At 48.1% G+C, this 14,455-nt stretch overlaps 1 protein-coding gene across 1 annotated transcript in view; it reads right to left on the bottom strand.

Annotated features, from left to right (window-relative positions):
- Nucleotides 1-4,827: 4,827 nt before the first annotated feature.
- The window catches only part of LOC147736808 (uncharacterized), a 79,835-nt gene continuing 70,207 nt past the window's right edge, over nucleotides 4,828-14,455 (bottom strand). The window contains exon 3 of the mRNA XM_086953505.1: nucleotides 4,828-6,747. Coding sequence (XP_086809631.1) covers nucleotides 5,876-6,747 — 872 coding nt within the window. The 3' untranslated portion in view covers nucleotides 4,828-5,875. The remainder of the gene's footprint in view (nucleotides 6,748-14,455) is intronic.

Below are 14,455 nucleotides of genomic sequence, written 5' to 3'. Positions count from 1 at the left end.
TCCTGAGAGATCGACTCTCCTTCTAAAGCATACAGCCCTCCATCAGTGCTAGCAGGAACGTCCAGCTCCGGTTTATGCATATTTGTGGAAAGACCAGGATGCCATGAGCTCAGGTGCAAGCAAAGAAAATCACCTATTTGACTGTTGTTGGGCTGCTAATATACAGTAATTTACAAGGTTCAACTGGCCCCTCACAGACCCGTGCCCCGTGCCACTGCACCTGCTGCACCAATGGTAAAGCGCACAGAAGCATGAAGAGTCACCAAGCACCAGCAGGAGTGTGTGATGAATGGACCAAGAACAGCAGGAGCATCTGCCGTCCGCTGGGAAAACACGAACATGGACTTCAAACAAAATATTATCTCCAAGCCTAAGGCTGAAAGAGACATCTTCAATCATGAGGAGCACAAATAAATGAATGCTTGCAGTGATTAATTTGTTTTAAAAAAAAACCCTGTGCCAGTGCTCATGCCACCGCTTTTGCTGCACACGTGCAAAGCTGGCGCTGCACCATTAGTGTAGTGCCCTATTGGCTAGTTCTGCTGCTGGGGGAGTAAATCATTAGGGGCCACTTGTACAAAGCATTTTTGCAGACGGAAACGTCCAACCGCAAAAATGCTTTTACAAATGTACCAAATACAAATTGTGATTCAGTAACAGGCTACATACTTGCAATTAGTGTTTGCGATTTAGTATTTAAAAGGGGCGTGTTTACGGCATTTCTTCCAACTACTGAATCTGAATGGGCTGTATGAAAGTTTTGCGGCAGAATTAAGGTCAAGTTTTACTGACTCCTTGAAGGAGGTGGTAACCCATTTGCAAATAGGTAGGGGTCCTTTGAAGAATGGAAAACAAATATTTTTGAGAGCAGGCGGCTGTCCCACGGACCCCACTGTCTACTCTTAAAAAAATAAAATAAGGGGAGGAGCCAAGATGGCGACCGGAGCGGACGTGTGAGCTCCCGGCTCCGCCAGTCCTTGTGCCCCGTCGAATGATCCTGCCTGTTATCCTGCCTGCCTCATCGGCTGCTTAGAAGAAGACGGCATGCTGACCTCGCCCATGCTTGTCCGGACTCTCGGCTCGTCCGGAGGGCTGAGATAGCCCGGTGCCGGTCCCGACGCCATTGCCCCGGCGGTCCTCGCCGCTTACCGCCGGACCACGATGGAGTGAAGACGTGCTGCCCGCCTGAGGAGCGCCCGCATCCTGGTGGGGGCTGCTCCCCCTGGAACGGTGAAGTCAGTGTCCCGGGCGCCGTGCAGTGCTAAACGTCGCGCGGCGCTCCTGCTCCATTGTTACGAATCCGGAGAGGAAGACTCGGATCCATTGTGGGACTCGCCCGCGCATTGCTGCCTGCTGTTCACCCACACCGCCTGGTTCAGTCACAGAGGGCACCTCGCGGCCGCCGCTGCGTAGCAACTCGCGGTGGTGGCGGATGGAACAATTGCTGGCTTGCACCTCGCCCCCCCCCTTGTTTCGGTGCCTGGCTGGTGGGCGCAATGGAAGTCCCTGTTGACCCGCGGGACAAAGGAGACCGTCCGCCATTGCCCCTTGTCGGTGCTGCCACGGTCGCTCCGGGGATTGACTTGCCTGTACTTTCCAACGAGGGGCGCGAAGGGGACATAATGCCTGCCCCGACCTGCAGAGATGTCCTGCTTGCCCTCCGAGACCTAAGGGCGACACTGCGACGAGACGCCCAAGAACTTTGCAACAAGTTCGACGACATCGCCCTGGACCTGACACAGTTTCGGAGAGATTGCTCCCAGCACGGACAGGTCGCTACCTTGAAGACTCCTGTCAATGCTATCGTCTTGCCGAGGATTTCAAGAGAGACTATGATTCGCCCCGCCATGCCTGGTGTTTGTAGACTGTTGCATGTCGACTGTGCCGGGGATACATTGTTCCCACACTCGGCTACTGTTTCGTTGGAATCGCAGCTCATGCCGGAGGCGGGACTGCTGCCTATTCTACTTCTTGTCCCCCTGCAAACTTTCCTATTGGAACTCTCGCCTTCCCCCCTATTGTACCCCCTACTGTACTTGTTTTTTTCGAGCAACTTTGGGGCTATATGTATCGTGACAGAATCATTGTTGAGTAGGTGGTGTCTTCCATTTTGCATCAGTGCACCTCCCCCTTCCTTTCTGCTCCCATCTTGTTTCTTTGTTGCTGAGGGGGACGACATGCATGGAGGGCTGTGTATCATAGGATGTCCGAAATCGGGTCAAGGCTAGATTGTGTGTTTGCTGCGCTAATCTCTTGCCTAATGTGGGTCGGGCTCCGAATGCTGGGTGGGGAAAGGGTGTGGACCGTGCGCGGGATGCAAGTGATTTTTCAGCTGGCTGGGATTTATTTGATATCGTTGGGCCCCCGCTCTTAGCGCCTCCTTTCCTTTATTGCAATCCTGTTTGTGACACGGTCGGAGCCCCGGTTGCCAATCCTGATATCGAATGAGCAGTCGGCTCGGTTTGATTTTTAGGGGTGTCTGCCTCGCCAACAACGATTAGTGGGACGGGGGGTAGCCTGTGCAGGATATCGTCCACTTTCACTCTCTTGTCTCAGAGTCTCCTGGAGTGGCCATCTTGGTTTTTCCCTGGCTGGGGCGAGGATTGGGCGGGTGCCGTGGTGTATTGGTCACTCGCGATTTAGATGCTAGGATTCCCGGTATGGGCGGAATGGGGTTGGGAATTGCTCCTGTAAGTGTTGAGCGCGCATAACGTGTAATGTTTCTTCCATCCCTCCTATTGTAGCGATTTAATGTAACGCTGGTGCTTTCAGATTAGGCGGTCTCAGTGTAGGGTGTACTGGATGGCTGGGGTCCCGGGAGCTCTGATGTTAAGTGGGCTCCTCCCCCCACCTTTTTCTTTGGGGGGTGGTGGATTAGCTTGTCCTTTTCCCCCTCCCTGTATCCAAGAGTGAACTTTTATTTTCCTTTTTTCTTTTTCCTTTTGTCTCCTTTTTTCTTTCTTCTGCGCTTCCTGCTGTGCTTTCTTCTTTCTTCCGACTTTTCTTTCTTCCTGAATTTCGGGTTTATAGGGCGACAGACACGCTGCTAGGGGGGGGGTAGGCCATAGCCTCTGCATGTGTGTAGGGTGGGGGGTTATATTTCATTTTTATTATTTCTATGGGACCTGTTTTGTTCTTTCCTGTGGTTTTATCTTTTTATCCATGTTGGTAGTGCTGGGTGTAGGGTGGCAGTGGTGCTGTGACTGGGTCATAGTTACTTCTCTGTAGCGTATCTATTGCGTAACCATCCTGCCTGGCGGGGACTTGTTTATCATTTACTGACTTGCTTGGTATAGTTGTTACCGTCATGTCCCACCTGCATGGTCTTTGTTCTTAATTTTATTCATTGTACGGAACACTACGACCTGTTTTCGATAGTCGCATACAAAAAATTTAAAATTTAACCTGCAATTATCCTGTGACATGGTGCTGCAATATCCTTCAGCCTTTTTTCCTTCCAATGTTTGATATACTGCTGCAGTACTGTGTCGCCGTATCGTATGCTGCTGTGCTAAATGATTCTTCGTGGCCGGCCGGATGGTTGTAGGCCCGTATATGTTATTTCTCCTTATGCACAATAAAGGTTTTCAAAAATTTAAAAAAAAATAATAAATAAATAAAATAAAAAGCTTATTCTTTTTCTTTTTAAATGCATTCCATTATCCTTTAAGGAAAACAGGCTACATTAAAAAATAATTAACAGACTGCTTTATTAAAAAACAATCATAGACATTGTGGTCTGCTGACCTCAGCAGGTTGCCATCTCTGTGATGGTTGTGATTCCTAATGGGTCTCAAATTGCAACTTACCACACTAAAATGCATGAGGTAGGTCTATTTCAATCTCGCTAGCAATCGCTAATGAAACTCAAAAGAGTTGCTTTCATACATTAGGAATTCCGATTTCCAAATTGCGACTCATAGAGAATTGCAAATGGGAAATCGGTATTCCTGATGCTAGTACATCCTGCCCTAAGTCTTGTTGTAGTTTGCATTCTTCGAATGAGATAAGCAAAAAAGAACTGGGATGAAAAAAGAAATTAAAAAAATCAGTCTGGACACAGTACTTACTCCTTACAAGAGGTAAATCAAGTTATACCTGGCGGCACTCATAGATAAGGGGCTGCTCAGTGGGTTAGCTGCTTTGCAGTTGGTTGCGGCAGCACTCTTCACTACCGAAGCCTGAGCGCTGCAGAGCTTACAGAGTGACAAAAAAATAAAGCCCTAAAGGAGGGTATCTTAAATGCACAGAATGCGGACTCGAACCCATTGTAATGCAAGATACAGCAGCATTTATTGAGGAAAAGAGGTCTACATACATCTGCAATAACCACAGTTCAACTACTAACTCTTAAACATATGTGATAAAAGGTATGATGGGAAGAGAAAAGAGCCCATGTTTCTTTCTGCAGCTCCAACGGTGATCATGCACCACAAAGAGCGAGCAGCATCTGGGCTGAAGATGGAAGCAAGTCCAATCCGAGAGGCGAGTAGGGACTTTGGCATCTGTGAATAGGGGTCTGTGCTGAGAGCCCTAGCTGTGAGCTAAAAGTTGTTGTGACGTGTAAGTAGTAGTTCAGTGTGTGTTTTGTAAGACGGTGTGATAGCGTTGCGGCTGTGCCCTCATGTAATGGCATGAGTGAGGTGGTAAATGAATCCTATATTCGGTTGGTACAATAGAATCAACTCGCAGTGAGAAACGCTCTGGACATTTATAAAGAAATAACACAAGGATGTGATTGGTTACCGATCATATCTCCTTACATTCTTGTACGGTGCTCGTAATCACGGTTCACAGGTGACCAGAGCTGCAATTACAGAGCCCAGGTGTAGGCCGGGAAAATGACTCATCTTAATGATGCTGCCTCACTGGGGGCACATATGACTTGGCATGCTTGCGGCAGGGTCAGAAATGACTTCTCTAAATAAGTTTAACACAGGCATACCATTATGCACTGAGTGCCTGCCTTTTGAACACTTTTAGCTGGGACTTAAACATCAGTATGCCGTACATCATGCCCTTAAATCCCGAACAATGCTAATTAGTGCATGGACTTTTAAAATAAATTAATCCGCAAGGCACGGATCATACCCGGACAGCCACTTCAGCCTGTAAAGCCCAGCAACCTCTCTCAGAAACTAGTGCAGCAAACAGCATGCGAAGAAGAAACATGCTGCACAACTTGTGACCCTCGGCAATCCGATACACTGCAGTTTAAGAGGCACACTGCAAAGTTCTCCCCTCTTCCACGGTGGTATGTTGCTACGCCCAAGATCTGCTCTCTGTGCTCCTTCACGCAAGAGATCTTTTTTTCCACGCTGCTCGCTTTTTAAAAGCAAGAGCTGCAAATGGTGCCTCAGTGATGTTTGAAGTGTATGCGCTTCGCAATGGAGTTTGCGCACTCAGGGTTATTACACTAAATGCACGCTTCCTACAGGAAACACTGGCCATTAGGAATGTATGACTATAAGGCCTCGCTAAGTTAAAACATTCCAGTAAAACTTACTTTGGGGTAACCAGGACATAAGATTGTTACAATGAAAATGGATCTAGTTTGTATTTATTGGTGTTGTAGAAACGTTCATTTTGAGTGAAGTTCCTGGCATAAACTGTGCAGTGATAGGGTTCAATTTAGTGTGTATTATTTGGTGCCGTTGCATATGTGCCTTACCATTAAAGCTCTTCCCACATACTGTGCAGTGATAAGGCTCTTTCCTGTGTGTGCACTTTGATGCCATACATGGCCCTTCTTTCTGAGAAAAGAGCTTGGAAGACACTTTGCAGTGATAAGGTTTCTCTCCAGTGTATTTGGTGTTACGAGACTTGACTTTTGATTTAAGCTCTTCTCGCACACAGTGCAGTGAAAAGGCTTCTCTCATGTGTGTACGCTTTGATGCCGTACAAGGGATCCCTTATCAGCAAAGCACTTGGAACACACTGTGCAGTAATAAGGCCGCTCTCCGGTGTGTACGCTTTGATGCCGTACAAGGCCTCCCTTATAAGCAAAGCCCTTGGCACACACAGTACAGTGATGAGGCCTCTCTCCTGTGTGTACAATTTGATGCCGTACAAGGGTCGACTTATCAGCAAAGCGCTTGGAACACACAGTGCAGTGATAAAGCTTCTCTCCTGTGTGTGTTCTTTGATGCAGTACAAGATTTGTCTTCTGAGAAAAGGTTTTGGAACACACAGTGCAATGATGAGGCCTCTCTCCTGTGTGGGTTCTTTGATGCCGTACAAGGGTTGACTTATGAGAAAAGCGCTTAGAACACACAGTGCAGTGATAAAGTCTCTCTCCGGTGTGTATTAGTTGGTGCTTTAGTAGATTTGCCTTTTGACTGAAGCTCTTCTCACACATGGTGCAGTGATAAGGCTTTTCTCCTGTGTGTACACTTTGATGCCGTACAAGGCTGATCTTATGAGCAAAGTGCTTGGAACACACTGTGCAGTGATAAGGCCTCTCTCCAGTGTGTGTTCTTTGATGCTGTAAAAAATTTCCCTTTTGAGTGAAACACTTTTTACACTTTTCGCAGGGATATGGCCTGAGGCTGGTGTGTCCTTTTTTGTGCCTCACAAGAAGTGTCTCATTGATAACTCCTTTGTCACACACATTACAAGCAAAGCGTCTCTCCCTCATGTGAATTCTGCGCCGTTTCTTTAAGTAGATATTTTGATTAAAATTCATCTTGCCTCCGGAACCTTTATGGCTTTCTTTCCCATACATACTTTCTAGATGTGATTGTTGTTCTGCAAAATATAAAAAACATTGAAAATTACATGAAGAAAATATTTCTTGAAAAAGCTGCATTGGTATAATATGGAGAAGTGAACAGTTACAATTAAGGGAAAAAAAATGTATGTTCTAGGAAAAAGAGTCACACTTCCCTTTGAGGCACAAATGGTGGCTAGTCCTCCTACATAAAGTGCGTTGACCGAGTCCTGCAGCAGGAGCATGCTGGGAAATCAAGTGATTCACAAGGACCACTGTTCGACACAGGCTTTCTGGTTGGCAAGGGTAAGCACCTAAGCCAGGCAGAATCCACCACTGTAGTCAGGGTAAGCCAGATACACACTGATAGTTTGGCGCAGAGCAGTCAGGCTAGTTTAAAGATGCAATGTGCAGAGCATTTGTGCAACACACTAGAGCAGCAACACAGTGAGTAAACCACAAAAGGGAATCCACGCAGGATTATGTAAAAATAAATTCTATATTGTAAATCAAACAAGACCAAAATGACTTAAATCACACCTTTCGTGCAAATAATGCAGGTTTGACAGAGAAAAACACAAATTACTATGAAAACATAGGTCACATCGCACCTGCGCTCCTATTACACTTCATATGGTAACTGTAGTGAACGTGGTTGACGCGATTGCATTTAGAAACCAAACGTACGGCACAGGAGCACCTACTAAACGCTAAACAGTAATTGACCTTGAGTCTTCCAGCAGTTCTCCTCTATGAACAGCCCTGCACCATTCTTGCGGTCATCTCCAGAGCAGAGACAATGCTGAACAAGAAATGCCCCTCGCGCTCTTGCGAATTTGGAGCCCGCCGGGGCCGCTTGAATCGCGTCTCTTTGTCCAAGGGAAACCAAGCCACCCGTGAAGGAGAGTAGGGCGGCTTTACCACTCTTCTGGACCCAACCCGCCTCACAGTACCTTTGTGGGTGCAGGGTCACTGTCCTCAGGGCATCTGTAACTTGCTAACAATGTTGTCATGTCTCGGGAGTGGGACCCGACGTTGAGAGTTTTGTGCAGTATACACGTTAAAACCAGAGGGCGAGGCTGGCTGGAATGAGCCTCAAAATGCTGGCCCGCCACATGTTGCATAACAACGTGTTGTCGAAACGCCTGCCTTGAAGGCTTTGTGCAGCTCCTGTAGCTCTGCAGCCTTAGACGCTGCACTGTACCACCTCAGAGCAGTACAAGTCTTCAGGGGGCTGTTCCTCGGGTCTCAAGGCCAGAGGGGCCACACTAGTTTGTTGTTAGTGGCATCTGACGGTGGAGATATCTTTCCAGACTCCGGGGGGGGGGGAGGTTCACAATCCAATTCAGCTGCCGTGAGCACGCTGGCTCAAGGACGTGTTTGTTTCTCTGATAACGCCTCCAAGCGAAACAACGCTGTTCTCGCTGGAGAAAAACGCTCACCACATGCTAGTTTGTAAAAGATGGAGCACTTCCTTGATGCACAAAGGCACTCCCCTGGTCAGGGCGCTGCACTGTAGGCCCATGCTGCACGGTCCTGTAATGCACAAAGTTTTACCTTGGTGCAGAAGGGAGCAAGAGCACTGGGGACATGCTAGACCTTCTAAAATGGGCTCACCCAGCAGTGGTTTCAGAGAAAAGAGGCCACAAGGTCTTTGATGGCCCTGAGATCTCAGGAAAACGGGAGCAAACAAACAACCCTTGGAGAGCACTTCGGGGAACAAAAGGAGGTGGCAGGCTGCAGACAGCACATACAGTTAGGTTGCAAATTGGCAGTCCCTCCTGCAGCCCAGCTGCAGCAGGTCAACACAAGGCAGTTAGTCGAAATGGGTGGTTGCTCCTGGCAGCACAGCATCCAACAGTATCTGGCTACAAGTCCCAAGCAGCGTCTAAAAACATGGGATCAGAGCTCCAGTACATATACTCAAAAATGTATTTGATGAACAGGTGACTTCAAATGAACCCTCAGAAGTGTGGCACAGTCCCTTGCAGCCTATTCCTGGCTCCAGACGATCATTAGGGAGTAAATCAGCCCTTTGAGTGAGGGCAGGACACAACCTATTCAAATGTAAGTGTGAATCACCTCTCTCCCAGCCCAAGAAGACTAACAGCATGCAGATGAATGCAGATATATCCCCTGTCACACCCTTCCCCTCCCATTGGGAAAGCTTGGTTGTCATGACTCTTCCAAACATGATAGTTGCAGGGGTTTCCTCTGTGGTCGAGTGAGGGGGTCAAACAGTAACCTCAAAGAATAGTGTTCAAAACACCTTCGATGTCGAGCTTCCCCAATGTAGAATGCTGAACAGCTTTCTTTAGAGTACTCATGAGGCGTTATACCAGACCATTGGCCTGGGGGCAAAGGGGAGTGCTTTTTTTGATTCTTTATATTGAGGTGATTTAGAACTTTTTTTAATTCTCGACTATTAACTATTAAAAGGTTGGTCGTAGTCAGATTTTAAGATTGCAGGTACAAGTCATGTCACAAAGATGCCATCTAGTTTTTGAATAACCCTGCTTGTTAGAAATAGGATCTCTGGTTGGCTAAGGCTTGCGCCAAAGCCAGGCAGAGACCACTATTCTAGTCAGGGCAAGGGAGTTACACACCAAGATAACCCCTGCTCACCCCCTTGGTAGCTTGGCATAAGCAGTCAGGCTTATCCCAGAGGCAGTGTGTAAAGCGTTTGCGCAACACACACACACACACAGCAGCAACATACTAGGCACACCACAAAAAGGAACTCCAAACAAGGTTATATATAAAAATAGACTTTGTATTACCAAAAACACATTAGATCATAATCACACATATACACTGTGCCAACTGGCACTGGGCAGTATTTACAGGGGATTATTTACACATGACAGGGCCACGGGCCACTGTCAGAATCAGCACTTAGTAGAAATAGTAGATGTAGCACATAGAATAACTGTAGCATAAAATAACAATTGTAGAACACCACCAGTAACCACTGGTGACAGGTAGGAACACACTACGCAATACTAATCATCCTAGGCATAGATCACGCAGGGAAACATAAACTGACTAGCATAAAGTATACCAGGCATAACAACCTCCTAGTCATGAAAACACAGTTAGAGGTATAACGTAGGATGCATAAATACATTACACATAAATCACATTAGGCAATTATCATCATGAACACAGTAGGCAACCACCTTGCGCAAGATTCCCAGAGGATACTGACCCCAGGCCAACTGGCCTTCCATGGGGCTCAAACGCTCTTTGACCCAAAAGTCAGGGCTGGCTGCACACGCAACCAAAAGCAACAACGCAAGAGAACAAGCCTAAACGTAGCAGCTGCCCACTCCTTCCTGGGCAACTGTAGAATCACCAAGAGGGGCACGGGCATTCACTGTGTCCCCTGTAGAAGAACTGCACCATGTTGCAGCTGCCCTCTGTCACACGGGGCAGCTGGGGGAATTAGGCCAACCAACCAGCACTGCTACTACCGTGCCTCTGGGCCCTCACTCTGGGGCTTCTCTGATAACTTGCCCCCTGATAGAGCCACGTTCAGGCTCTAGGAATAGCCAGATTTGCCCCGTGTTGTAGCGGCCCGCATCTGCGGCGCCGCTGTCAGCCTCCAGTCAAAAAATGGCACAACTATGCGGGTGGGCCACGCTCGGGGAACTCTTCCACCAATATGCCCCCACCAGTTGGAGCGCCCTGGCTCTGCAATTGGGAGACGCCCCCCTCCTGGGGACAGTAGTAAAGTGCAGCCATGGTCCCTTCCCAGCCCTCCCTCACCGGGATTTAGCTGGACTCCTCTGGCTGCTCCTTGGCCTCCGGCGCGGGGAAAGTCCTTCCCTGGGGACCCTCAAAGCTCTGGTTGGGTCCCTCCTCTTGGGACTCCTCTACTCCTTCCAGCACCACTGAGCCACCGTGAGCGCCTCCACTCACCGGGCTGTGGTAGAAACTCTCTTCACTGCGGGCGGGGGCTCACACAAAGGCGGGGTAGGCTTCCGCCTTGACCCAGGCTCCCCGGAGCGACGTATCGTCCTTGTTTCCCCTGGGTCAGCACCGTGGAGCTCTCCTCAGCTCATGGGAGCCCCGCTCAATGTAGGCAGGCTTTCGGGAGTCCTTTCAGGCCCCGCCCTCAAGCAGGCAGTCCCGAGCAGTCCCGCCTGACTTCCTGTTGGCCGCCGCAGCCCTGGGCAGCGATGGGGATTTCCAGGCAGCGATGCGGGGTGGGCACCCGCTTGGAAGATATCAGTAATTGCGGGTAGGCGCCCGCTTTCTCTATGCACAACATCCCTGGCAGGGTGGGCACCCGCTAGGGGTTTTAAATTCTCTGCAAAGTTTCTAGCGGGATGGGCACCCGCTAGGGATAAAATAAATGGCAAATATGCAGGGGAATGTCATACGGTACAGCTTCGCGTGGCAGGCCCTCAGCCAGGGTATAAGTCCAGCGCTCTGCCCAGAAATGAATACAGCACTTCTCCTTCTGTAGAAAGTAAAGCGCTCACAGGTGCTGTAGAACAAAGTCCCAGGAAAGTCTTTCAGCTTGAAAGGGGGGCAAAGGCTGGGTCCAAGGGCCAGCTCACAGGACTCTCCAGCAGGGAGGCAGTCCCCAGTGGCGGTACCTCCTGGCACCCAGCAGCAGCAGGCCCCCCTCCAGTTAGGAACAGCAGAGAGAACATTTTACATGGGGCCACAGCCCCTTTTTATACACTACTTCCCTTTGTCTAAAGCTGTAGGGCAAGGGGAGAACCAGTTACAACTGGTTCTGGAGCACTTTGTATTGCTCAGCCCTCTCCCTATTCACAGGACAGGCTAGGGACATCAGACGCACCACAGGGGGCGGAGCCAGCATGGTGGAGGGCAGGCATAGCCCTATTCAGGTCCCAGGTGCAACTCCTCCCTCCCATCTACATGCAGATCTCCCTATTCACCACCGGTCAGACCCATCCTGGCTCCTGGAGCCAAGCACACCAGCCAGCTCCTGTCAATCACAAGACAGACAGTCAATTCACATTCACTGCACACAGACATGCCAACTTCTAGAAGTGGCACTTCTCCACTAGACACAATAAATCTGTGCACACCATTGCACAGCATTTAATCTCACGAGTTCGTACATACCAAAATCGCCCCTGCACTCCTCTCACATCAGGAACTACCATAGACACACATATCCCCCATGCATTCCTATGGGAGGGCAGGCAAATCTCACCACACGCACTCAAGATTGCACACGCACTTTACATTGGGACGCAATGTTAAAGTGTGCAGAAGCCAAAAACAACTAACATCAGGTCACATTTAAAAGCAAAAAGTTTAGGGGTGAACTTGCCAGAAGGGCCAAGTCCAACACTGCTCATGTGTAGCGGATGAAAGTTCTTCTACCAATGCAAAATGGGAGTATTGGTCAACAATAACTAGAAGATAATGTCCATTATCCAGCGGGCCATAAAAAATCAATAGCAATTCTCTCCCAAGCATGTTGTGGCAATTCTGACATAATCAAAGGTTGCTGACTAACTGGAGATGAAAGACAGTTGCATATGGGACAAGTCTTCAATTCTTTTTTATTTATTTATTTATTTTATGTTCTTGTATAGCGCAAGAATCGACCCCTTACGAGGTATCTCCGCGCTTTGCTCGCAAGATGGAGTAGTAGCTATAGAACAGAGAAAGTGGAAGAACACTGATGGAAGGAGTATTTAGTCTTCCTGGAATAATACAGTTTTTAATTTCTTCCTGAAAGAGAAGTGATTGTTGGTTTGTCTGAGGTCCGCTGGGAGGTTGTTCCAGAGCTTGGGCCCTACCAGAGAGAATGCTCTGCCCCCTTGTCTGGTTTTTTTAACAAGAGGGGTTTTGAGTAGCAGTTGATTGCTTGACCGCAAGGCTCTGTCAGGTTTATATACCGGTAGCTTTTGGACCAGGTAGTCAGGACCTTTCCCGAACAAGCACTTGTGGACAAGGCAGCAGATTTTGAATTTGGTGCGTTGTCTTATTGGCAGCCAGTGCAGTTCACGCAGCAGGGGTTTAGAGGGAGTTCTGGGGGGGGCATTCAGAACGAGTCTTGCTGCAGTGTTTTGGACTACTTGGAGGCGATTTATGGCACTTTCATTTGCTTGGATAAGGAGTCCATTACAGTAATCAATTTTACTGATCACCATGGTCTGCACTAGGGTCTTTCTGTAGTTGTCAGAAAGGTAGGGGAAGACTCTTCTTAATAGGCCGATGGTGTGAAAGCAAGACCCAGCAACTGCATTCACGTGTTCCTTCATGGTAAGGTCCCGATCCAGTTTCACCCCTAGATTTTTTACTGTGAGTTTAGGGGTGGGTACTGGTCCCAAGTCAAGGGGCCACCAGTCGGGGGACCACAGTAAGGATGCTTTCCCAAAAAGCATTAGCTCCGTTTTTCCAACGTTGCATTGGAGGCGGTTGACAGCCATCCAATTAGAGATGGCCCTCATTCCTTCTGCAAAGTTGTCCCTTTCGTCAAGATACGGAAACCAGACTCGATCACGGAGAGCTCTCTTAGTGGCAACCATTCCTCGATCTCCTTCTTGGGCAAATTCAACTACTTGTTGTCAGAGACTTTGGTGAATAACAATCTGTGTACCTTGCAGAATGAGGCCTTCCTGCGTTACTGAAAGTTCATCTCTTACATTTCTGAACTCCATATACTCGCTGTCATTAGTGAGAGGTTTAGAATACTGGTTCCACAACTTTTAATCTTGACATGCCACTACCTTGGCTCGTGGCAGTGGCAATTCGCTCTAAACTTAAGACATGGCAGTTGGTGTACTCGATTTCACAATAAATTGGATGTGATCCTCCACTGTCTTACATGGGGTACCAGGGCATAATCAGCCATTTTCTGATCTTTCCCTGGACGATGAAGAATCGTTTAGTTGTAATTCTTGTGACCTCAAACCCCAGTGCTCAATTCTAGGAGGAATTTTTGCTCTGGGATTGCCAAATACCATCAACAGTGCTTGGTGATCAGCCACTAATGTGAAGGGCTTTCCATACACAAACACATGGAAATTATTCACAATGCCAAACCAGTGCCAAGCCTTCTTTCTCAGGGTGCGAGTAAGCACGTTCAGTTTGTGACTGGTTCTTATTGGCATGTACCACGATATGTCTCCAGGCATTTGGCGGTCCCTTGTGCTGTGCAAGGATTGCGCCTAACCCGACAGGGCTAGCATCAACTACAACCTCTGTACGGAGTTTGGGATCAAAGTCGGGCGTTTCAATGGCGCTCTCAATGGTTTGCTTGATTTTTTGGACGCACTGTTGGCCTTCTGCAAGTTCCTGAAAACCCATCTCTTCAAGGCATCGCTCTAACATTGCTGTTCCTCTGCGCTCGGCCCATAAGCGCTAGGAGGCCTCAGGGTAGCTTTGCGCTACATAAACTTAAATGCATTCATTCATTAATTCTTCTCACACTCATGTGACCAATGAAAAGACACATACTTTTTGGATAGTTCGGGTGCAATGACCATAGCAAAGTCTTGTACGTATCTAGAACAGTAATTGACCGTTCCAAGAATTAATCGTAAGATAGAAATGCCTTGTGGGGGATTTGCAGTAGACAATGCTTGTACTCTAGCTGGATCAAGTTTCATACCTCCATCACAAAAGACATGGATGAAGAATTTAAAGCTTTTCTTGTGGAATTCACATTTGTCGGCATTCAGAGTTGAGGCTGCATCATTCAGCAAACTACATACTTGCATGAGAGTTTTGTAATGCTCTTTCTGTGCAGCT

Source organism: Lissotriton vulgaris, chromosome 1_2 (genome assembly GCF_964263255.1).
Source record: "Lissotriton vulgaris chromosome 1_2, aLisVul1.2, whole genome shotgun sequence".
Taxonomy (NCBI): Eukaryota; Metazoa; Chordata; class Amphibia; order Caudata; family Salamandridae; genus Lissotriton; species Lissotriton vulgaris.
Note: the sequence above shows the minus strand (reverse complement) of the source record. Positions and strands in the feature narration are given on the sequence as shown.